A 24,577-nucleotide genomic window follows, 5' to 3' on the forward strand; every position below is an offset into this window, starting at 1 on the left:
GTAAATAACAGCACTAATGAGCTATAAAAACAACAGACACACAGCACCACTGAAATGCAGCCAGCTCTGGGGAGGGAGGCAGCAGCCGCCCAGTTAGCACGCTGCACAGCAGCGAAGTGCCAATCCCTAGCACTTCTGGATAGTACCATGGGAGCGTTAATTTCCACAAAGAGCAGACAAGAGCTCACTTTTTAAGCTCTCAGCTTGCCTCATGGCATGGCACTCATTGATCAGAGGATTAGCTAGTGGTTAGAGCAGATTACTCTGAGCCAGGACACTGCCATTAACCAGCGGTGCCTCGGGTTCCCTGCCCCTAACATAAGAGGTGAGATCGCTCCCACCTCTGTAAAGGGCTTTAAGGTCCTCATGTGAGAGGCATTAAATAAAGATTAATGACCTGGATGATGGGATGGATTGCACCCTCAGCAAGTTCACGGATGACACTAAGCTGGGGGGAGAGGTAGGTATGCTGAAGGGTAGGGATAGGGTCCAGAGTGACCTAGACAAATTGGAGGATTGGGCCAAAAGAAATCTGATGGAGTTCAACAAGGACAAGTGCAGAGTCCTGCACTTAGGACGGAAGAATCCCATGCACTGGTACAGGCTGCTGGAGACTGACTGGCTAAGTAGCAGTTCTGCAGAAAAGGACCTGGGGATTACAGTGGACGAGAAGCTGGATATGAGTCAGCAGTGTGCCCTTGTTGCCAAGAGAGCTAACGACATATTGGGCTGCACTAGTAAGAGAATTGCCAGCAGATCGAGGGAAGTGATTATTCCCCTCTATTCATCTGGAGTATTGAGTCCAGTTTTGGGACCCTCACTACAGAAAGGACATGGGCAAATTGGGAGACAGTCCAGCGGAAGGCAACGAAAACTATTAGGGGGCTGGGGCACATGACTTATGAGGAGCGGCTGAGAGAACTGGGCTTGTTTAGTCCGCAGAAGAGAAGAATGAGGGGGGGATTTGATAGCCATCTTCAACTACCTGAAAGGGGGTTCCAAAGAGAATGGAGCTCGGCTGTTCTCAGTGGTGGCAGATGTCAGAACAAGGAGTAATGGTCTGAAGTTGCAGTGGAGGGGAGGTTAGGTTGGATATTAGGAAACACTATTTCACTAGGAGGGTGGTGAAGCACTGGAATGGGTTCCCTAGGGAGGTGGTGGAATCTCCATCCTTAGAGGTTTTAAAGGCCCGGCTTGACAAAGCCCTGGCTGGGATGATTTAGTTGGGGATTGGTCCTGCTTTGAGCAGGGGGTTGGACTAGGTACCTCCTGAGGCTCCTTCCAACCCTGATCTTCTATAATTCTATGACAATGGGTTCTTATATACTGACTGGACACCTGTTCCTGCCAATGCATCCATGGTGCTGGATGTCACCCTCAAGGAGTGACAGGCTAACCTGCCCTCTTGGGGACTGGGACCTGTAGGGCCAGGTATTATAAACCAGCTACTTGGCCCACCTCCTCCCCCGAAGTGAGAATCAGTGCAACACAGGTGGAACGTCCTTGGAGGGAGAGAAGAGCCAGGGCCAGGGAGGGGCAAGGGGGATAAAGGAAGGGTTCTGGATGCAAACATAGGCTATTGTTCCAGCTGCGTGAGGTTCCCCCGATTCCTGGCCTGGCTCGCCCAAGGGACTGCTGACCTCACTATGGGAGGGAGCCCATCCCCCGCCACACGTCGTCCTCCTGGGTTTGACTGGGTGCTTATTTCTGGTTTTGCAGCAATGGAAACAAAGAGGCGACTGTTATCAGTGCCTAGGAAGGACACTGCTGTAATCCTGCCAGGGGCTGGAACGGCCACTGATTCCCCGTTGTCACGCTTTCCGCTTCCTCATTTGGAACCCTCCGGTGGAAGCCCCAAGGCCGCCAGGTGGTTTTGCTGTTGGCGGAGAGCTCCCTTGGCCACTGCTGGAAAAGGGAAGCAGCCCCCCAGGTCCCCTGACACACACACATCCACAAGACAGTCAGCATGGCCTGGCACTGCCGGTAGCATGGCCCAGACTTACCACTGGGCATCAGTTCGACCACCAGCTTAGGGTAAGCGATGTTGGAGCAGCCCACCTCGGACCCGCACACTCGGACGCACTCGTCGGGATCGACGCAGCTGACGGCGTCTGCAACGACACAGAGAGAAGCAGCTCGACCCCGCCAAGAGCACCCGGCTGCAGAGCTGTTACAGGCAAAGGGAACTGCAGTATGACCAGAAAAAACCCTTCCTCCAGAAGGGCTCGCACCACACGGGAGCTCCAGCAGCGGACCTGAGAGCAGAACTGGGTCCTGATTGCCCGCAGAGCAGCTACCAAGCAAGCTTCCCCCGCCAACGGGCATCAGCCCTGCCCAGAGGAATGCCTGCAAAGTCAGGGAGGGTGAAGTGTCATTTCCCAGAATCTGTTTCACCTTGGGCTACCAATCAGCGTTTTGGTAATGGAGACTCTTGTCTTTGGGAACTGGACCAAGCCCCACCTCCGCCACTGGATAGCAACGTTTGGTCGCTACTGACCTGGGCTGGATTTGAACCAGAAGCTTAGCGGTGAAAGACAGGCAGGATGACCTGGTGGTTCAGGGCACTAGCCTAGGATCTAGAAGGCCTGCAGGACACTTCCCTGCTCTGCCACAGATGTGTGACCATGGGTAAGTTGTTTCGCCTCGCTGGGCCTCAGTTTCCCCCTCCGTACAATAGAGATTACAGCACTGCCCTGCCTCAGAGGGGTATTATGAGGATAATTACAGGAAAGACTGTGGGGTGCTCAGTTACTATGGCAGTGGGACGACAGGGAGCAGATAAGCGTCATTGATAGAGGCAATGGCCTCTTAACAGTTTTCTGAGCCGTCCTGGTCCCCTCCAGAACTCTCCTGACCCACTTTAGCATCACTCCATCCATTCGTTACGACCCGGACTGGCAGAATGCGGCGTGATTGCCAATGTCATGGTGTTTCAGGACAGAAGGGACCATCAGATCAGCTAGTCCAACCTCCTGCTGTCATGGTATAATTCCCAAATCTGGACCTTAGCATCCCAAAGATTGGGTACCAGCATGAAAGCCTCTAAGCTTAATTACCAGCTTAGATCTGATAGGCTGCCACCAACCAGGAATTTCAGTGACTGGTACACTTGGGTCCCCCAAAACTTCCCTGTTGGGATCAAGACTCAATGCCTGCTCCTAACAAACGGGAAATAACACACCCTCCCACCCACCTCCTCCCACCCAGGAATTTCCTCTCTGGCTAACCTGAGAGTACTGATGAACCTCTTTACATCACAATACCAAGAAGCATGATCTCCTCTCTTCCACAAAGAGACAAACCCAAAGACAAGGAAACAGAAAAGATTCTCTCTCTCTTCTCCCTTAGCTTCTTCCCACCCTGGGACACTAGGAGAGTTAAACACAGAGAGCAGTTTTCCCGTCCCCCTGTCTTCCTTTTCTCCCACCAATTTCCTGGTGGGTCACTGAAAAAAGAAATCAACAGGTCCTTTAAAAAGCAAAACTTTTAATAAAAAAAAAGACACGAAGAATAAGAATAATGTTTCTCTGTAATCTAGATGGGTAAGAACAGGGTTTTTCAAACTTATAGAAAATGAATAAACAATAGAAAAGGAATAAACAGCCTTATCCAAAACAATACAACTTTAATAAGTTACTTATATAGCCAAAATACACAAAGACTCCACCAGCAGATACACCAGATGCAAACACAGCAAACAATTTATAAAGACTATATTTTAGCTACCTTGTATTACAACTGAGAACAGAAGATCGTAGGAAGGATGGAAATAGATCCTCTCATAGCTGAGAGCAGCACAGAAAGCCAAGACCCAAGACCAAGAAACACCACAAATTCCCTCCCGTAAGTTTGAAAAATCTGGTTTCCTGATTGGTCCTCTGGTCAGGTGTTTGGTTCCCTTTGTTAACCCTTTACAGGTAAAAGAAACATTAACCCTTAGCTATCTGTTTATGACACCTGCACATCACGGGCCTCCAGCACCCACCCACCAAAATTAGACCAAAGAATTACAGCCCCCCATGTCCTGCCTCAAAACCGTCACGGCTGGGACATCAACCTGGCACTGTGATCGTCACTGGAACCGAATCAGCACCCAGCAGCTCCCATCGTGACTCTGAGGAGAGAGGCCCGAAGGGTCCAGCACCCAGCACCTGTGAGTGAATTATTTAGGGGTTTACGTGGGCACCGACTCTTTGTTTATCGTTGCTGCAGTCACAGAGCCGAAGCGACGGAAAGGAACAAAGGGCGTAAATATCAGTGCAGCCATCTACTGCTTCGCGCCTCTTAATCCTTTCAGCAGAGGTAGGGACTAGTCCACATGCATTTCCACCGCCCCTTTATGGTCCTCAGCCACTCCCTGACCTAGAGACACTCCCAGCAACATCAGTGATGGTTGGACTGGGCCTTTGGATTCAAGCCTCTCCAGCAAACCAGAGTGGCAGGGCAGAGACAGGTCTCCATCCTTCCAGCCCATGACAGATTTTCATACAGACTGTTTAAAGGACTTTTGCAAAGAGGCCATTTCCTCCTCTCCACAACACCCAGCATTTCTTATACAGACCGGCCCAAAATATTCAGGTAGGGGTAACATAGGCAGCCCAGCAGGACTGACCTAGCAGCAGCATAGATGCCAGTTAGAAATAAGAGGAACAGAATAGGCCCGACTCATCTTGGAGTCCAGTGGGAAAACCTGAGCTAAGTAAGCCCTCCCGTTTGCAGGTGAGCAGACTCGGAGCCAGACTCTGCAGCTCACAAGCCGTCTGTAGCCAGCAAACCCAGGCTAGGCAGGATGGCATAGTGGTTAGAGCTGGGGTGGGTCTGGGCATTAGGAAACCTGGTGTTCTAGTCCTGACTCTGCTGTGTGCTCAAGAGCAAGTTGCTGTATTGCTCGTTTCCTCGTCTGTGAAAAACTGCTTTAATTACTGGTTGCAAAGGGCTTTGAGCTCCTTGGATGGCCAGCGACACTCTAGAAGGGCGAAGTGCTACCTTAGTATTAGTCCAGCTCCAGTAATGAAACAGCAGCATCAATAATGCTCTGCTCACCCACAGCTCCTCTCACCACAGTGACTTGCAAACAGGAGTTAACGAAGCCTCCCCATAGCCCAGGATTTTTCAGATGGGGACTCTAAAGTGCAGGGAGGCAAAGTGACATGCCCGTGGTCAGGCAGCACGTCAGTGGCGAAGGTAAGAACAGATCCCAGGCCCCTCACCACTGATGCTTCGCTTTGCAATTTCCAGTTTTGTTTCAGATGAAAAGCTAATGAATAATCAAATGGACCTATCCTCTAATTAGCATCACCCAAGGCTGGTCCCATTTGTCAGCTCTGTCTGAGTTTGCTGAAAGAGTCGTGCGGCTCTCAAACCTGGGGCCTGGACTCCTGGAGCCAGGGAAGCTCCCAGGGAAAAGCAGCCCTGGCTGTCTCTCTCGGCTGTAATCAGCGCAGGGTGAGCCGAAGCGGATGCGGGTAAGCAGGAGGAAGGATTTAAGGGCCTGATCCTGAGGAGTCAGTGCTAGAATTTCCATTGACTTCAACTGGGCAGGATCAAGGAGACTATTCAGGGAGCGGGATGCGTTATGTCCTCAGCACTAGACCAGGCCCCCGGGTGAGCAACCCCATGCTGAACTAAAAGGGCATTGTCTTGCTCCCTCGGGCTAGCTACGCGCTGCCCCTGGATTTGGGTCAGGGGTATCGATCCCTAGGAGGCAAAAATAGATCCTACTACTCCTGATTCCTGAGGACCTAACTCCTGAGCTGCAGCTGAGCAGCACAGACTGACAACTTCCCTTCCCAAACCCAGCAGAGGCAGAGCCCAGCTGAGCCAGCGATGGGTGAAGGCGGCAGCCCAGCAGAAATGGGTGGAGGGCGCCTGATCACAGCACTCATCTGGGCCACACCAGCCATGTGGGTGCCCGCCCTGGCTCTTGGCACGGATTTAACTCGTCCCTACCAAGTAGGTGGCTAATAAAATAATCATCAGAAGTAATTGGTGGTTGTAGGAAACAACCCCACGCAAAGGCGTTCAGAGCCCTGACAAACACTTGAACTCAGGACGGTTCCAAACAGGCCACAGCCCAGATCATGGGGCCATTAGAAAGGGGGCAGGTTGGGTCCCCACACAGGGGCAGGCGGTGACTGAACCCAAACAGAGGGCCAGGAAGTGGTGTAGCTCCACTGACTTCCAACCCAGATCCTTCACTGCGGACACAAAAGCCTGGATGGGCTCCATTCTCACTCACGGACACCTAAGGGAAGGGGCCCAGATAGGCAAATGGGTGTTTTGTTACCCAGTGAACAGGTTAGCCCAGTGGTCCCCAATGTGGTGCCCGTGGGCGCCATGGCACCCACCGGGGCGTTTATGTGCACCCGCCTAGTGCTCAGCAGGGGAAAGAAGCCGCAGCCCTGCGGTTGCCGGGGACAGAGAACTCCAAGGCTGCAGGCGCCGGTGCTCTCTGTCCCCGGCAGGCGCTGGACTACAGCTTCTTTCCGGCTTCAACAAGAGAAGCCGTGGCCCCACACCTGCCGGGCACAGAGAACACCAGGGCTGCCGGGCACAGAGAACTCCAGGGCTGCAGAGAAGCTGCAGCCCGCGCCTGCTGGGCACAGAGAACTGTCCCCAGCAGGCTCGGGGCCCGCCTAGTGCCTAGCAGGGAGAGATGCCAGGGCCCCCCGCCTGCTGAGGACAGAGTACTCCGGGATTGCAGGTTGCACAGCTTCTCTCAGGCTTCTCCCTGCACTGCCCAGAACTGCCGCCAAAAAAACCCAAACAAAAAAACAAACAAAAACACCGTGCTCCGCCTCTGCAAAATGAACCGAATGCTGCCCCGTAGCATGTGCTGACACAGGCACCTGCTTGTTCCACTGGTGCCTGGAGCCTGCCCTGGGTGTGAGTATTCTTCCTGCACTGATGCTGCTGTTTTCTTGTGCTTTGCAATTTATTATTTTTTTTAACATTTTGCTCCAAAATGAGTGATTCAAATAAGAGACGACGTACGTATTATTTCAACCCAGAATGGGAAGAATATTAAATATGATGTTTTTCGTATTATTTAATGTACAAATACAAAATAAGCCTTGAAAAATTGTTGGTGCCTGCCACACTCTTCTGAAAACATGAATGTGCTACTGGCCACAAAAAGGTTGGGGACCACTGGGTTAGCCCCTCAAGTGGTGATCTGAACCCCCAGATGTAGAACTGGGTTCCTGAGTCCAGATGTCTGTCCAACTTTCAAACCCTCCCCACCTGGGCAGAGCACCCTCTAAACATCCACAAGGCCATCTCCTTATCCTCTTTCACACCCCTCCGTTGCCATGAAACCTCCCAGAAACTTGCTAGGATGCTGGTGCGCTTAGACCCCCTTTCATTGATTCTGCCTGTGTCCACCTGCCGTCTCTTGTCTTAGACTGCAAGGGCTTTGGGGCAGCCTATCATGTTGTGTGTCTGCAGAGCACAGCCCTGCCCCGTGGCCTGGGCACCTACGCACTACGGAAATACAAATCATTAAGAATACCACCAGATGCATCCTGGGTTAACGAACTCCACAGAGTACAGTACATTCAAGCTTTAAGCTAAGGGCCAGACACTCAGGGACGTCAACGGAGCTGCCTTACACAAGCTGGGGATCAGACCACTGGACCGTGCACGTCTTCTCCTATTGATGCTTCCTTCAAATAGATCCTTCCCCAAGACCATGTGACCCCATTGTAGGTTTTATGTCCTGGTGGATCCCTCTTCCCCTTAGCAGCTGGTCCAATAAAAGGCATGCTATCATCTACCTTGTGAGCTTTCTCACATGTATTAATGTCAGTGTTTTAAACCACACACACCCTTCTAAAAAGTATTTGTCCCTATAATGGATTTTCAGTGCAGCCAAAAAGCCACAGGGCTCCATATAGACCTGATTCACGTGAGTGAAGCTCCAATGCACTCAAACAAAGTTGTACACCCAATTACAACAGCTTCGGCGACACCAGCCTAGGCCAAGAAACGCAGGGCCCTGATTTAGTAAGAGATTTAAGCACGTGCCTTTAAACCACACGTGCAAGCCTACTAACATCCTCTGTGCTGCACAGACCTATAAAAAAGAGACCGTCCCGGCCCCAAAGAGCTCAAGGAGCCCTGCTGAGTCGGGGTTGCAAGGGAAACAGGGGCATCCCATAACGACGACACTAGCTACAGTATTGTCTTAAGGTGGTTTTGTAACAGCTAGATATTATTTATTTGGGCTAAGGTAGCACTGAGAGGCCCCGTCCGAGATCAAAGGCTCACTGTGCTCGCGCTGTACAGAGAAAGCCCCTGCACCAAAGAGCTTACAGCCTAACGACCGAATACAGACAAAGAGAGGCTGAAAGGAAGTAATTCCCGTCCCGTTTTACAAATAGCAAACGAGAGCCTGGATTTCCAATCTTCTGAATGAGGGGCAAGACAGTCTTATTGACCTGACTGGGGAGCACTTTAAGCTGGTGAGTTATTTCAAAGGGCTCAGGCTATCAGATGTGACACCAGAACTCCTCAAACCGTCACCACCACCTTCCGGTAACAGATTCTTCATTGCCAGCCTAGAATAAATCAGAATGTGCACGTGTGCTCTGGTTTCCCAGTGGAGCTGTGGGTTTATGAGAAATACCCCTTGCCCCAGCCACGGGCAATTGCCACTCTTGCAAAGCATTGGTCCCTCGTCACACACTATATGGGTGCCACACTTGGACAGGCCCCGCAGTGTGATGCAACGTGAGCCTCACTTCTGACACTAGAATCTTTGCAGCCCTGGCTTCATTGGTAGAGCAGGTGCTTTATCCTGGAACAATGAGCAAAATGATTGACACCACTGTGAATTGTCAGCTGGAATCACATCAGCATAAGTCGCCATGGAAGAACCCTGGATTTACACTGGTGAGAGAACTGGCCTCTGTTTCTTGAAACCCCTCAGGGCATGGTTCTCAACCAGGGGCACATGTACCCTGCGGGTATGCAGAGGTCTTCCAGGGAGCACATCAATTCATCTATTTGCCTCATTTTACAATAGGCTACATAGTGAACCAGTACAAACTACAATTTCATACAGACAAAATGAGAAACGCCGTGATTTTAGTACTAGGGGGCTGTGACCCTTCTGTATATTTATGTTGATTTTGGAAGCAAGTTGTTTTTAAGTGAGGGGAAACTTGGGATACACAAGACAAATCCGACTCCCAAAAGGGGGACAGTTGTCTGGAAAGGTTGAGAACTGCTGCCTGGGAGTTGGCAGAGTTTAGAGTGACCAGTTCCAAAGGGACTGGTGTGTTGGACGCTTTTGGTTTGCCCCGGTCTATTAACAAAGCCTGGGTATTTGTCTTTCTTTTTCCCAATTGTTCATTTAATTTACTCTGCTGCAGCAAGTTCTAGGAAGCACATGAACTTCTTGCCCCCCACCCCCTTAGAGGCTGGTTCACCTAAAAAGATAAAAGTCTACTACAGCTACTAGCTATGGGAGGTACTCTGCTAGCTCAGCTGGCAAGGACTCATCCTGTTAGCACTGTCAGCCCTGGGTTCCAATGCTGCTGCCAGGATTGGCAGTAGTTGGTACAGCAAGGGTTAACAATTACAGCCAGTCAGAAAATGGAGTGGAGCTGGGATCTGCAGAAAACTTTGATTTTTCATATTTTTAAATGAAAACCAAAAACTTTTTGCCAACCACTGAAAACACTTTGGGTTTGGGGGCTTTGCTTTGTTTTCATGGCAATTCAAAACCATCCTGTCCTCAAACCCCCAATTTTCCACTCAAATAACCATTTCAAAGGATAATGTTCAGCATGCTCAGCCAGTCAGGCTAGGCAGTGGCAGTGCTCCAGGAGCTGATGGTAGTTCTAGGACCACAGGTGGGCACTATACCAACACCCCCACAGAGCTTGCAGTCCACGAACTGCGAAAGCCCCAGACAGCCCCTCTCCTTTGCCTTGGGGAAGCAAGATCCAGGAAGCAGTGCTGGGAGCTGCGCTGTGCAGTGCTGATGAATCAGCTTCCTGTCCTCCTCCCGCCCAGGGCTGGCTTTGCAGGCATGTGTGCACTGCTGAAGGAGTTAATGACCTAGGCAGATATTGGGAATGTTTGAAGGCAGCAGCATGTGATTGCAGGTGGGGCAGGGCGGAGCTATGAATCACTTTGGGTTTTTTTTCCCTTTTCTTTTCCCTTCTTGCTGTTACCTGTCCATCTCCACACTGCCTACCGGCAAGAGCCCTGCAAGAATCCAGCTTCCAGCCCCAGGAACCCTGGAGAAACTGATCAGGCAGCAACAGGCAGGATTTTGCTGCAGGGAAACACAACGGCTGATCCCATTCGGAGAACTTCAGATCAAGGGAGAGAGAAATAAAGAGAGGAAGAATCAGACTGAGACACCCCTACGGCTGCTGCCTATCTGATTTTCTGGATTTTTTTTAAACTGTTATTTTCCTTAGTATTTTATTTTGTTCTGTTCTATATTATCATCGTGGGAAAGGGCAGGCAGTGAGAGGGAAGTGGATCTGGTGGTAGAAGATTCAAAGGAATTGTGCCACTCTCAAAGCACCTGTGCTTGCAAACGAGTCGCCGGTCACCTGGCTTACAGCACCGGAGACCTGGGAGTCAGAGGAAGAATCAGTTTTTCTCTGGTTTTGTCTCACACGGAGGTCTCCTGGGCTGGCCAGAGCCAATGAGTAAATGAGAAACCAAGTCAGTGTCTCCTGAGCAGAAATAGCCAAAGAGGCAGGAGATTTGAGGCAGAGCGTGGGAGCACTTTGTGGAGAAGCCAAGTCAGCCGGAGGAGGGAGGGGGGGACCCGCTGCTGTGTCTAACGCAAGAAGGAGAAAAAAAGCGAAGTTATTTAAAACCTGGGAAATAATTGACTCCTTATTTATTGTCAGAGTCTAGCGTTCACTGGTGTCGCCAGCTCCCTTCACTCTCTGACTGTTTGCCGGGGCTATGGCTCTCTCCCAGGTGCAGTGTCTGGATGACAGTCATGTCAACTGGAGATCCAGCGAGTCCAAGCCGGAGTTCTTCTACAGCGAGGAGCAGAGACTGGCTTTGGAAGCCCTGGTCTCAAAGGGGCCAGAGGCCTTCTACAAGGTCCTCAAGGAAGAGAACATCCGGGACTTCCTCTCTGAGCTGGAGCTTAAAAAGATCATGGCGTCGCTGGAAACGTATGACCCGGGTTCGGAGTATATCCCACGCCACGGGGGTGGGGACAGCAATGGTGACTGCACCAGCCAAGGGGGCGAGGGAGAGTTGGCACCCTCCTTGGAGTACTGGCCCCAGAGATCCGACCGCTCCATCCCACAGCTGGACCTGGGCTGGCCTGAGACCGTCGCCTACCGGGGGGTCACCAGGGCTATGGTGTACATGCAGCCGCCCATCGACGGGCAAGCGCACATCAAGGAGGTGGTCAGGAAGATGATTGTCCAGGCTCAGAAGGTGAGATGTGCGCCGATCGTTAGGGCAGGAGTTCACTCAGGTATCCAGAGCGGGCCAGACCCCAAAGTCCTCCTCAGCCACGCAGTGCCCTGCAAGGGAGGTCTGGCTAAGCGATGACTGCAGGGGCCAGCCTGGTGTATCATCTGTTCTTCCCCATTAAGCTTCACACCCACATTTATGACTCAGATTCTGCCCCAGGCGAGGGAAAGAGCTGGAAGTCTGATCCAGCTTCCCCTGGAAACAATGGGAATTTTTCCTTTGACCTCCCTGGGCCCTGGCAACCCAGAGGTTGTGGGACTAAGAAAATGCAAACTAGTTGAGCTGCTATCGCTCTCCTAGCCCAAGGTATCAGCCTTCTCCAGATAATTATCTCCAGGGCCCCGGGGAACTGCACGCAGCTCTGCAAAGTACAAGGGATCAAATTTTGCCCTGGTGCGAACAGGTGAAGACTGTTGGCATTGTACCAGCTTACATAAGGGCTGAATCTGGCCCAAGGTCTTCCTGTTAGTCCTAGTCAATTGCATCTGGTAAACAGATGATGCAAAATTGATTAGAGGCTTGCACAGTCCAGGAACGTTTGATCAAAAACAGTATCTGCCCCCTTTCTGCAGCAGACATTTGGTAAGACCCACCCCAAGGAAAAGGTCCAACAGCTGATTACGTCCAACCTTTGCAAAAATGAGAACGAGCTGCTTTGCTGTGTCTTAGCATTTAATAACGCTCTGATCAGGACCTTGAGATAGACTTAGCCACAATATATTGGTGGAGGGCAGTGAATGGCAAATGGAGAAGTCGTGATCCGGAGATGGAGGACTGGTCTGGGAAGTATCTTCACCCAGAGGGAGGGTGATCGGGATGGGGGAGGTAGTGGAAGCAGGTAGAACAGGTATGTTTAAGGAAATGAGAGCTGTGTACTGAGGGCCTCCTGTGACCAGAGTGTGGAAAGCCCCTCTGAATTAACGCCAGGATTGAGCAGGAATGGGGATCCAGGTGCAGCTGGTTGGGGCTCGGTGGGGTGGGGATCCGAGTGGCTCATCGGGGTGGTTCAGGTGAAGGAGGAGTGGGGTTCATGGGGGGGGGGGTTCTGAGTGCGGGGAGGGTGAGGCTCAGCAGGAGGGTGTCACTATGAGGTGGGTCTGGATACCTGGGGGTTGGGCAGATGGGGGAGCAGCTCCCAGTACAGGGATCCGTCCCCCACAGCTGAGGAGCGATAGGTGAAGGAATTGGGTGGGGGAAAGTTTGCAGAGCTTCCTTCCGCCAGGGGTGAAGTCTTGGGGTGGGTCTGACCTGGCCCCAGATGCTGTGCAGGGGAAGAGGATGTCCCACCCTCCCCAGTCCCACCCCACAATGATTTACCTCTCTGCTGGCTACCCTGGGCATCCAAAACATACTGCTGGGGAGTGCTGCATGACCACTCTTGTGGTTTCTCTTTGCTTCCACATCAGAAAGTCATTTTTCTGCAGGAAAGCAAAGAAATCTGCAGGGGACGTAAATTCTGCGGGTGCGCAGTGGCACATAATTCCCGCAGGAGTAATCTGAGATGTACACACAGAGCCTTCTCTGCAGGCTGCCCCATGTGTGCCACACGGACACTGGGGATCAGCAGCCACAGAGGTCACATCCCTGCATCCTGATGTGATCTTGTCCTGTGCATTTGCCTGCTTGCTTTTCAGTCAGAAGAGCAAGTCAGGGAGCTTCTTTGATGCCTTAGATCCCAACTGGAATAACAGCCAATCTTCATCCAATTACAAAGCACATCGAGTGTCTCTTCCAGGCCCTTGTCGCCAGAGGGCTGTGTATTTGGAGAGGGCGGGTCTCCAGCGGGCCCTGTAGCAGGCAGAAAGCGTGATCTGAGAACACGTTTGAACCAGTTCTGAACGCGGGCTGCCAGGTGCTTCCAGGGCCACGCTCTCTCAGACGTGCCGTGATCAGTCCACGCCGCCAGCCAAACAGCGTCTGAAACCAGTTTAGAGGGGAGCCATCTTTAAACTAGTCTGCAAACCTCTCACTCAGGATGTGCTTTCGGTAGCGGAGCAGCTTTGCGTTTGAGTGGGCCTCAGCCTGGCTTGGGGTGGGGGGAAGAGGGGGCTTAATTCCCCTCTCATCCCCCTTGGCTGTCGTCGCAGCCAAGCTGGGGTCTCCTAGGTAAGGAAGGGCTGGTTGAGGGAACCCAAAAACGAGGGGAGAATGTTTCCCATCCCCCCTGGTATGCTCGGCTTTAAAGGCACAAGCTGGGGCTTCGGGAGACTGATCCAAGAGACGTTTTTGTCCTGCGCCCCGGTACAAAGCTTTCTGGCCTGGCCCTCCATGCCCCCAGCGTTGTTTGGAGCCAGGGCAGCATTCTGTTCACATGATGCAGGGCTAGGTCAAGGCCCTCCAACTTCTACTGATCCCCAGGGCTGCCTCGTGCACAGTCACATCCCAGCTTGCGGCGCGTGGCCCAGCGTTCTGCAGGGCATTAGGGCCAGGCAGATGAGTTGACACCTTGGCCAAGGGTCGCGATCGCCCAAGGAGGCGCCAAGCATGAAGCCAGGGACGGCTTTGAGCCAGCATTCCTCCCTGATGGAACATGGACTGCGGTCGCCCACCTGCGCCCTGACTCTGTGACGCAGGCTGAGCCTAGCCGGGGGGTGCGCTGAACCTGTTCGATCGCTGCGTGGTAGATGCAGCAGGAGGAGATGGAATACGAGATGAACGGACACAGGCAGCCATCAATGAGAACATCCTGTCTTGGGGCCTGGCCTGTAGTCCCTGACGCTGGTTCATATACTCCCTGCTGGCTCTGCATTCTCGTCGCTTCCAACTCCTTCCCTGGGCCTCTGACTCAGAGTGCGGCTGGGCCCCTGTCCTCCCCCAGCCCAGTCCCCTTCATCTGGCTGCTGGAGGTGGCCTGCCTGGCTGGGACGCCGACGCTGCGTTTCGTTGACATCACGATCGCTGGCCACTGCTGTCCAGCCGCCTCCCTGTCGCCATCCCTGTGTGTGTCGGGATGGACCAAGCGCCTGTGGGGGCCTGGCCGTGTCCACCGCTGCCCCATCCGCACACTGAGGTCCCAGAGTGGGGAAAGAAAGTGGCTGCATTGAAGCCTGGCAGCATGGAAATCCCTGCTCCAGACGGAGGAGAGATGCATGCCTGGCGGGGAGGGGGATCCTTTTGCAACATCATACCAATTCAGCGCCTTTCACATTGACTTAGCTGGGGAGCAACATTTGTTCAGAGGGGGCTGGGGAGTAGGAGAGACAGGAAGTGTGATCCAGTTGCTCAGGTAGAGCATGAGGGCTCAGGAGATTTGGGTTCTGTTTCCAGCAGTGCCACAGATTCCCGGTGTGACCTTGGGCAAGTCACTTCCCCATTGTGCCTCAGTTTCCCCAGCTGATGAGGATAGTCTCCCATGCAGGGGACATTGTGAGGTTCTGTTCATTACCCTCTGAGATGTGCTTTGAGATCCTAGGACAGAAGGTGCTCTAAAAGGAACACGGATTATTAGGAGTCTACGAGTAGCCAGATTTCTCTAGTCATTCTATTGTTTATGCCACTCAAGAGAGTATGAGCCAGATCCTGACCTGGTATAAAGGGGTGTAGCAGCTCCATCAGCTGTAGAGCAAGTTTTTAGTTGCTATCTCTACAAAGTTAGCCAGGTGTGACCTTCTCTCTGCCATCCCCACGGTTGCTGCTTTCTAGCTTCAGAGGTTTTCATCTCACTGTCCAGGTGCTGCCTTTATATCATCTGGGTCATCCCATGATGAAATGGAAAAAGTGCTACAAGGCATTCTACCTACATCATCTGGAATTTCCTATTACATCCAACGTGACTGTCTCCTGCCGACAGCTTGTTGCTTCATGTTCTGGAAGGGCATTGGCCTGCATCTGGCTCTTAAGCAGCTGGGAAGCACAGCTGCCTTTCTTTCCCTGGCTTCGGGTAGCGATCCTTCCTGCAGACTCAGCACCGAACCCTGAGCCCAGCAGCAATTTGGAGATTGAGCACATTTAGCCCATTCAGAACTAAAAAAAGAGAAAAATCCCAACACCAAAGCAAAATGCCAGGGCTGCTAATTGTGTACAGAAGAGCCAAGTTCCTCTGACGTCCTTACTGGGGCAGGTCGGGCACACACGCCAGCACAGCCATCAGCTTAGTTTGCATGCACTATGTGACGCCAGGAGGACAAACACCCCTTCCACTGGATTTTTCTTACTTAGCAAAATCTCTTTTGGCAGAGAGGGAAGCAAACTCCAGCTATTTTGACTACAGCTTCACAGAGCTTGTTCATGGCTAAGTGCATCTGTGTGGGCTGATTCAGTCTGAGGCCAGGGATGCGTTCCCTTTGGGTGCTAAGCGCAGGCAGGGCAATGTTGTCTAGTGCAGAGGCTATCAACCTTTCCAGCCAACTGGACCCCGTTCAGGAGCCTGACTTGTCTTGCGTATCCCCAAAGTTTCACCTCACTTCAAAACTACTTGCTTATCAAATTGGACATAAAAATACAAACAGCAAAGAGCTCTGTGGCACCTTATAGACTAACAGACGTTTTGGAGCATGAGCTTTCGTGGGAAAATACCCACTTCATCGGATGCAAACATGTCCCAGCCCACTGTTACTGAAGAACTGCTGACTTTCCCATTTTTACCATATCACTGTAAAATCAAACAACTGGAATATAAATATGGTGCTTATAGTTCAGTGTATGGTCTATAGAGCATTACAAACAGTATAAACTCTATTGTAGTTTGTACTGACTTCACTAGTGCTTTTTGTGTAGCCTCTTGTAAAACTAGGCAAATATCCAGATGAGTTGCTGTATCCCCAGAAGACCTCTGCATACCCCCAAGGGTATGCGTACCCCTGGTAGATAACTGCTGTCCGAGTGGTTATGAGAAGGGAAGGGAATCCGGACTAAATCCTACAAACACAAAATTAAGCCCTCACGTAGGTGTCTGCAGGATCAGGGCCTACATGGCTAAACATTTTGCTGAGTTTAGGGACTAAACATAGTTTTGTGAGATAGTTGGAATGGTCAAAAGGAGAAAAAGATGAGGAGGCAGGATGCCTGAGCTCTGTTCCTGTCTCTGGGTGGGAGTATCCCTAGTGATTAAAGCAAAAGAAGGAACACAGAACCCCTGATTCTATTCCCAGCTCTTCCAGTGACTTAGTGAATGACCTTGCTGTGCCTCAGTCCTCCCTATCTGTACAATGGGGATAATATAGACATGAGATAAAGAGGCTCTATTCAGATTAGTTTTAGGGCAGGATTCAGGTTCAAGAACATGCCAGGATTAAAGCAGACCTGAGTTTTGACATGGCACTGAAATCTCACGGACTATTATCATGAGATTCTGACCCCAACCAGCTGAAAACCTCACTGGCTCAGGAGTGCTCCCATCTCAAATGGGGGAATTCTCAAGCGATCAGTTGTTTTCACAAGACTTTGGCTCCAGCAGAGCTGAAATCAGAACATATTGACAATACTGGCCTGGAACAAAACCGTAGGAAGTGTTTTTTGAATCTGCCCTCAGAGTTTGCATTAGAGATTCCAGGTTTGGTTCATATCTGGTATAATCAACCTTCTCCACCTGCCAAGGAAGTTATGAGGTTCAATTAATTACTGTTTGCAGAACATTTTGTGAGACACCGATGAAAGGTACCAGAGAAGGGACAGCGATTATTAATATTAGTCATCCCACTTACATCTTTCCCAACACATTATTGTTCTAATTGTGTGCTTACTCTGAGCTGATAATATATGGTCATTAAATAAACAGGTAGCAGGCCCAAACGCTAGTCTTTGATGATGCAGAAAGTAGGTTAATAAGAACTCCAATTTCCCCTATAAAAAAAATGATCCCACAGTGCACAGGTTGATCAAAGCACCCTGAAATGATTCTGACCTCCCTTGTGCTTCCTGGATGGGCACGGGATTTGTATGTGACACAGCAAAGTCCATTAGATGGACTGTGAGCTGGAAACCTATATAAACACCCCATAGTTTCTCAATACCTGATCCAGCTAAAAATGCTGCACAGCTGCATGTTCTAAATACCTCACCAACTAGTTGGGATTGAGGGAAGACAGATCCAGTTGGAATCTGCTATGGAGTAGAGACCGTCTGGGCTTGGATCTAGGGCTCTCCTTCTCCTCTAGGGAGGGTTTTTACCTAGCTGAAAGCATTTCAGTGGGGGGAACTGTCTTGATGACACACCAGCGAAGAGAGGGAAAAGTCACTGTGTGCAAAGGGTCCGATTCCCCACTGCTTTGGATCCAGTATAGTGCTTTTAGATTGTCAAATGCTCCAAAGTCAGGAAGGCAACAGTGCCCGGTCCCTTTGCAGGGGATTAAATGATTATCCGAGTTACAAGGGGAGGGATGACGTTTTTTCCCCCCAGAGCTGGGGAAGCAGCCTGTGCTGGGAGCAGGCACTCCCACTCCTCAGGAAGGGCTGTAATCAGCACAGAGGCCGGCCTCCTGTGTCCTCTAGCACATAGGACTTCATTTTTTGCAGATTAAACCCTGCAGCTGAATTTTTGCCTTTTTGGTACTGATTTCAACAGGTTCCCGTGGGTGGAGCTGTGAGCAGGGTTTGATCTCGTGCTTTTGAACTCCCACAGGAATGGGGGATGGGGATGATATGTTATTAGGCCGCCTCACCCACCCCCTGCCGACACCCAATTGCAATCATGGTTCTTGTATAATCTGTCTTGCAGCAGCGTCCGGAGACTCAAAGTGAGCATGAGCCCCACTTTGTGCTAGGCTACGTTGTACAAACTCGCAGCAAGAGACAATCCTTGCCTGAAGAGCTTACAAGCTAAATGGGCAAGAACTCACAAGGGGAAACTGAGGCACAGGGCAGGGCCATGACTGGCCCAAGGTTCAATAGCAAGTCCGTGGCAGAAATAGAACTTGTCCAGTCAAGACTGGCTGTCCTTTCTGGATGATGGGGTTTAGCCAAACACACGTTACTGGGTGCAATATAGGGGTACCTGGGTGACATTTCATGACCTGTGAGAGAGAAGAGGTCAGTCCAGATGATCTGCTGGTCCTTCCTGGCCTTGAACACTATGGAGCCAGGTCTCCCGAGTCCTGCTTCGTGGCCCTAGCAGCTGGACCTCAGTTGTTCCCTACAGCACATTGTCTAGGGCTTTGCTCAGCCGGGTGTTCTAGATCCCTCGGGAGTCCCATGGGAGGCTATCCCACAAGCCAATCGATTTCACCGACCAGATGGTTCCCTACTATTTGTGGCAGGGCAGAGTCAGCAAACCTGGACAACGCAAACTGACCAGAACGTACTGAAGAGTTTGGGGGGTTTGCAGCTCTGTGTCTCGACTTTGCCTCTGCAGAGAGAGAGAGAGAAACACCTTCTTTCAGATTCCTGCCTTCAGAAACAAGCAAAGAGGAGATAGGACAGAGCTTCCGTTGGGGCTGGAAATAGCATCTGCCTTGCGACATGCTGACCCCAGGACACATGCTGCCTGGTGGCACCCATCACAACTCCACTGCCCGTGGCCAGCAGTCACTCGAAGGGGCCTGCATCATGTAGGGCTTGTTTCTTGTTGATTTTATTTTTAAAGGCGATTCCCACCCTATAGATTCTGTATGTGATTATTCCTTGGCACTCACGTCATTCTTTTCATTTTCAAAACCCTTTGCAGCTAACACTCGGAGGCTGCTAACTTCTTAGCATCCCTGTTTTCCACGGTCTCAGGTTCCACGTGGAGGAAGTGAAACAGAGAGGCTAAGGCCCATATCCTCAAAGGTCTTCAGGCATCTCAGGGCCAGGGATTAGGTTCATAAAGAGACTATGTGGAAATTAGTGTTAGAGCTGCGCTTAAGACACAGGCGGTTCTGGCTCCACATCATGCTGGAGTAACACAGGACTGGGAATTTTCCCAGCTCTGGCATCATTTACAGTATGCATTTCGATTAACTGGGATGGAGCCACTCCTGATTTGAACCCCTATAAGTGAAAGGAGAACCAGGGCCTATCCGTTCTAATTGTGGCTCTGACATTGAGGCACCTTACAGCCTTCAGCAAGCCGTTCGCAGCCTGATATTCAGAAGTCCACATACCTCACTGAAGTCAACGGGAGCTAGGAGGGCTCCATAGCCTTGCAAATCAGGCAGTCAACCCTTCTGCCTCGGTTTCCCCATCTGTAAAATGGGAGTCATCATACTGCCCTGCCTACCACATGGGACATGGGTGGGTTCATCCACTGGTGCTCATAAAGGGCTTTGAACCTTGCTAAGGGCTGGGTAAATGAGAAGGGAGAACACATTTGTAAATTATTCTTTTTGATGTCTGCAGTAAAAGACCCAGCGTTACATTTCCCTTCTCACAGCAACTCCCAGTCACCAACGGGGCAATGAGAGGTGGGTGTGCACCCTAACGTCTCCTGGAAGTGAGTGAAACACCCAGATTCCATTCCTCCTGGGAGCTCTGCTCCAACTCTCCTTGCTCCTGAAGGCAAAGTTCCCCAGCAGGAATGTGAAAGCAGGTGTTTAAAGATCCGTGTGATGTCCCTGCTCCGGAGGCAAAGTGCAGCCATGGAGCTGCAGCCGAGCCCTGCGCCTCTGAGTAAACAGCAAGCAAACAAACAAATCCGCAGGCCCAAGTCACTGTTTCTGGTGCCAGGTTTGCTCGGTCTGCCTTTGCAATGTTCTCGCATTCATGCCTTTCATCACCATAGGGCACTCATGCCCCCGGGGAACTCCCCAAGCAAAGCCGCAGTGCCCCCGCCACCCTGGAGCTGCTGCAGTGCTAACAGCCATGAGCACACAAGCCCCGGGCCTGGAGATTCACGGTTCTGTGGAGCAACGGGCAGGAGGCAGATTTCCAGGGTGACTTTTTCAAACCTGCTCGGGATTGGCCTCTTTCTGCTCCCACTGCAGTCAGCGGCAAAGCTCCCACTGGATGAAGGCCAATGCTGAGCTCCTTTGAAAATCTCTCCCTCCAATGTCTCCTTGAGTTACCCTTAAAATGCTCCTGCACTCAGCAGCCCTACAGTGAATCCAGATGACTTGGCAGGGGCAGGAGGTGCAAGCCCACATAGGAGCAGAGGATGGGAAAGAACCAGTGCCTTGCTATCACAGGCAACCCCAGCATAGCATCCCATTCATAAAACAGAACAAACTCCACCTGGGAGTGCAGTCTAGATAACATAACCAGGGTGTGGAAATCAGGTCATGCTGTACAATCCAGTCACTTCAGCTTTCTGTGCCTTGGTTTCCTAATCTATACCATCATGATCATCAAACTTCCCCGCCTGCCGGAGGTGCTGTGATGCTAAATTAATTAAATTAATTATGCTGCTTTGAGAGCCTTGGATGAAAGGTGCAATATAAGTGCCAAGCATAATTCTGATTCTCCTCCACCTGTATGAGGAAAACATTCCAGGGATTCTCTTAGTCTCAACATGTGTGTCTGGGTTTGGTGCACAGACAATCTATTCCCATCACAGCTATGTCTCACTGTCCAGCTCAAACAAATGATCTCCCATCGGAGCCTCACACTTCATTCAGAGTGGGGGGAACCATGTTACGCCCAGCAACTCTGTTCTTACTCCTACAAGCAGTTACCAAACCCAGAGCCTCCTAGGAATAACCGAGGAGACAGAGAAGTAAAGTGTTGCAAGTGATGAACCAGATCAGGAGCTGACCAATTCACTCCTCAGCACCTCTGTGCTGCATCCCGACTCACAGCAACCGCAGGAGAATTCCCAAGTGTGCCGGGCAAGGAAGTGAATGGATTCCCAGTTTTAGCTGGCACCTCAGCGCAGCTTTCGCAGCTGAGTTGAATGAAGGTGGAGCATCAGCTGTTTGACATGTGATTGACATGTGTGCCATCTATAATGGTTCTGGGAAAGAATAGCCTCTCTCCATGCAGCATGCAAAGCCTCATGGGAAATTCAGGCTCCAAAATTTCCGAGCCTCAAAATCAGGGGCGGCTCTAGGTATTTCGCCGCCCCAAGCACGGTAGGCAGGCTGCCTTCGACGGCTTGCCTGTGGGAGGTCCCCGGTCCTGCGGATTCGGCAGCACGCCTGCGGGAGGTCCGCCAAAGTCGCAGGACCAGCGGACCCTCCTCAGGCATGCCACCAAAGGCAACCTGCCAACTGCCCTCACGGTGACCGGCAGAGCGCCCCCCGTGGCTTGACACCTCAGGCATGCACTTGGCGTGCTGGTGCCTGGAGCCGCCCCTGCTCAAAATAAATGCTGGGGTATTCAGCAGACAAGAGACAACACACCAGCTAGTAATGTTTAGGGGTGAGAGGAAACTTTCCCCGAGCGCCTACTGCAGGGTTCTGTGCACCACCTGGGCCTGGCCCTCTCAGAGGCTGGGTTCTGGACCAGTGGACATGGGTCTGATCCAGGCTCCTATCCCCGCTTGACTTTTCTGCATTGCCGGGCGGTTGAACAGATCCCTAATGGCTTTCGGCTGCGCTTTCTCCTCGCCCTGCCTGTCACTTGACAAACCCCATCCAGCTCCAACTGCTATTCTGCCGAGCTCAGCCCTCAGATCAGTCCCTGCTGGAGGGTGCGAATTCCCAGACAGACATAGGGTCAGATTCTGTGCCACGCCAACTCGCAGCTCCAGAAGAAGGAGGGACAATGTGACAGTAAGCCTCCGTCGTGTACCCTGCCAAGCCTCCAGAGGCTGAAGCAAATGCCCGAGCATTACTGAGGCTGGGAGCTGATCCAAAGTATGGCAAGCCTGCAGGACTTGGAGCTACACACACCTCTCTTGCACCTGGGCTCGTGAGGGGACGGGCACACGGATGCCCTGTGCAACGCCTGCACCGAGGGAATTCTCCCCAGCCCAGCTGCAGGGCTTTGCCAGCACTCAGGGACCACGGCAGGTGAGCTACTCTCCTCTGGACAGCTCAAGCAAAGCTACGCCGAGTGCTGCTTCAGGGTTTAAAATGACCTTGTGGAAGGAGGCGTTTAAAGATCCGGGTAACGTCGCTGCTCCGGAGGGCAAAGCACAGTCATGCAGCTGCAGCAGCAGAGCTCCTCGCCACTGAACAAACAAGCCAGCAGGCCCAGCTCACCGCTGGTCTGGCCGGATTTGCTCGCTCTGCCCTTGCACGTCAGCGTGACTGGATGGAACACAACAAGACCAGGCCCAGCACAACAGCAAACTTCTCCGTTCCAATGCCAGGACTGGAGCCACAAAGATGACGGCCCATGGCTATTGACACAGTAATGCTGCACACGCAATACACGCCAGCAGCATTGCCCCTTACCGCTCAACCCTGCCGCAGCAGCCTGCCCCGGCTCCTTCTTGACCCCCCAAAATGACAGCTCATGCCCTCACTGGATATGGGCACACACAGAGCTGTCCTTAGGCATAGGCAACATAGGCAGCTGCGTAGGGCACCTGAAAATTTGGGGGCACCACTGGGTCTTAGTGTCCACCCTCTTGTTTTCCTATCCCTGTTCTGATCCTTCCTGCAGGCTCCCACAGATGGCTGTTTAGCCTGGTGAGACTTCCTTGGGAGGGAATCTAGTAGTTAAAAGTGAAAAAACCTCCAGCCTGCCAGACCTATTAGCACAACATTGAAACTGTTAAAGAGACATTTCAAGGGGTAGATAAAGCATGTTAACAGGCATTTGCACCTAGGTATTATACTGAAGGTTTCAGAGTGGTAGTCCTGTTAATTGTATCAGGCAAAAGACAAGGACGAGTGCCTTGTGCCACCTCAACAGACACAATTATTTGGGCATAAGATTCGTGGCTAGAACCCATTCATCAGTGTCACGAAGCTTATGCCCAAATAAAATTTATACTGTCGTTTCTGACTATCTGACAAAACAGTTGTGCATTTAATGTATTATTACACGACATGTCGTCTACAGGACCTTAGTTTAAAATTTTGCTTTAAATAAATATTTCATTAGTGGGTGGTGAGATTATAAAATTCACATTTCTAAAAAAATTGCTTGCATAGAGTTTTAGATGCACAATCATTTAGCCTTAAATGTGTGGATCTTCAACATACAAGTTTTTTAAATAAATTCCTTCAAAGACCTCCCTTATCTAAATATTACATAATTACTTATTATGATTAAAAAAAGTGCTTCCAAGTCTTCCTGTCCTTTCTGTCCATCCTTACCAACCTCTACCCCACTTCCCACTGGAGAAGCCCTTAAAGGGACAACAGTCCTTCCCTTCCAGATAGCGGACAAGAGTTTCCTTCTTTACTTCGACTATCCGCCTGAACTAGTTTTAAAAAAGAACCTCCAGCAAGAATCAAGTCCTTAGTAGACATTAAAATCCTTGTATATACCTAAATCTGGAAACATATTTTTAAAAGTTGGTGAAATTTCATAACCATGTCTCTTGTTATGGAGATCACACAAAGTAAATTACTGTTCCCTTTTTCTAAAAGCAATGAACATTATTATGAATACACTAAACCTCTCTGATTAATTTAAAATAATGTCTTTATTTCAATGAGTTCAATATGTAGTAATCTGGAATGCTGGCTTAAGGTTTGAGTACATTTAAAATATAAATTCAGCTTAGAAATACTGATTAAGAAAATGTAAAAAAGAAGAGCTGCATCATGTATTCCATTATATGTAATGTTGTATTCAGCAGGACAGCTGACTCACCCTTACTACGAAGTTTTTGCAAATAAATCTCTGACAAACTTCAGGGCATATCAAAAAACCTGTGACTGACATTTTTTATTCCCAAATTTTAGTGCTTTTAATTAGGTACTTTCTTCATGTCCATTCTGCATGAGGGAGAGGGTATGGGAGTCTCTGCGGGGAACTGTGACTCTCCACCACCATGAGGCAGGCAGGGCATCTCATTATCCTTTGCTGTCTTGTCCCTTCTCCCCCTCCCCCACCAGGCTGTGAGCTTGGCTACCATCCAGCATAGGGGCACCAGTTTAATAATACCACGTAGGGCCCCATAAATCCTAAGGACGGCCCTGGGCACACACCTCCGTGGGGTGGAACCGCCCCCTGAGGTGGCTTTCACTCTCATCCCCCCAGGGTCTGTTTGAACCAGCGGGGAGTCAGCTCCCCACCCTGGATCTTTTCCAGGGTACTCACAGGTGTGTTTGTTTGCACATAGGGAATGGCATCCGAACCAGCACGGTGGGTCATATAAACAAAACAGGCCAGGCCGCAGGACGCGACACAACCAGCCATGACG

At 50.9% G+C, this 24,577-nt stretch overlaps 2 protein-coding genes across 2 annotated transcripts in view; one reads left to right on the top strand and one right to left on the bottom strand.

Annotated features, from left to right (window-relative positions):
- The window catches only part of SLC5A10 (solute carrier family 5 member 10), a 90,974-nt gene that overhangs the window by 16,690 nt on the left and 49,707 nt on the right, over positions 1-24,577 (bottom strand). Inside the window, exon 10 of the mRNA XM_032762732.2 lies at positions 2,004-2,111. Coding sequence (XP_032618623.1) covers positions 2,004-2,111 — 108 coding nt within the window. The remainder of the gene's footprint in view (positions 1-2,003; positions 2,112-24,577) is intronic.
- The window catches only part of FAM83G (family with sequence similarity 83 member G), a 36,134-nt gene continuing 22,492 nt past the window's right edge, over positions 10,936-24,577 (top strand). Inside the window, exon 1 of the mRNA XM_032762731.1 lies at positions 10,936-11,424. Coding sequence (XP_032618622.1) covers positions 10,936-11,424 — 489 coding nt within the window. The remainder of the gene's footprint in view (positions 11,425-24,577) is intronic.

This window comes from Chelonoidis abingdonii, chromosome 9, assembly GCF_003597395.2.
Source record: "Chelonoidis abingdonii isolate Lonesome George chromosome 9, CheloAbing_2.0, whole genome shotgun sequence".
In the NCBI taxonomy this organism is placed as follows: domain Eukaryota; kingdom Metazoa; phylum Chordata; order Testudines; family Testudinidae; genus Chelonoidis; species Chelonoidis abingdonii.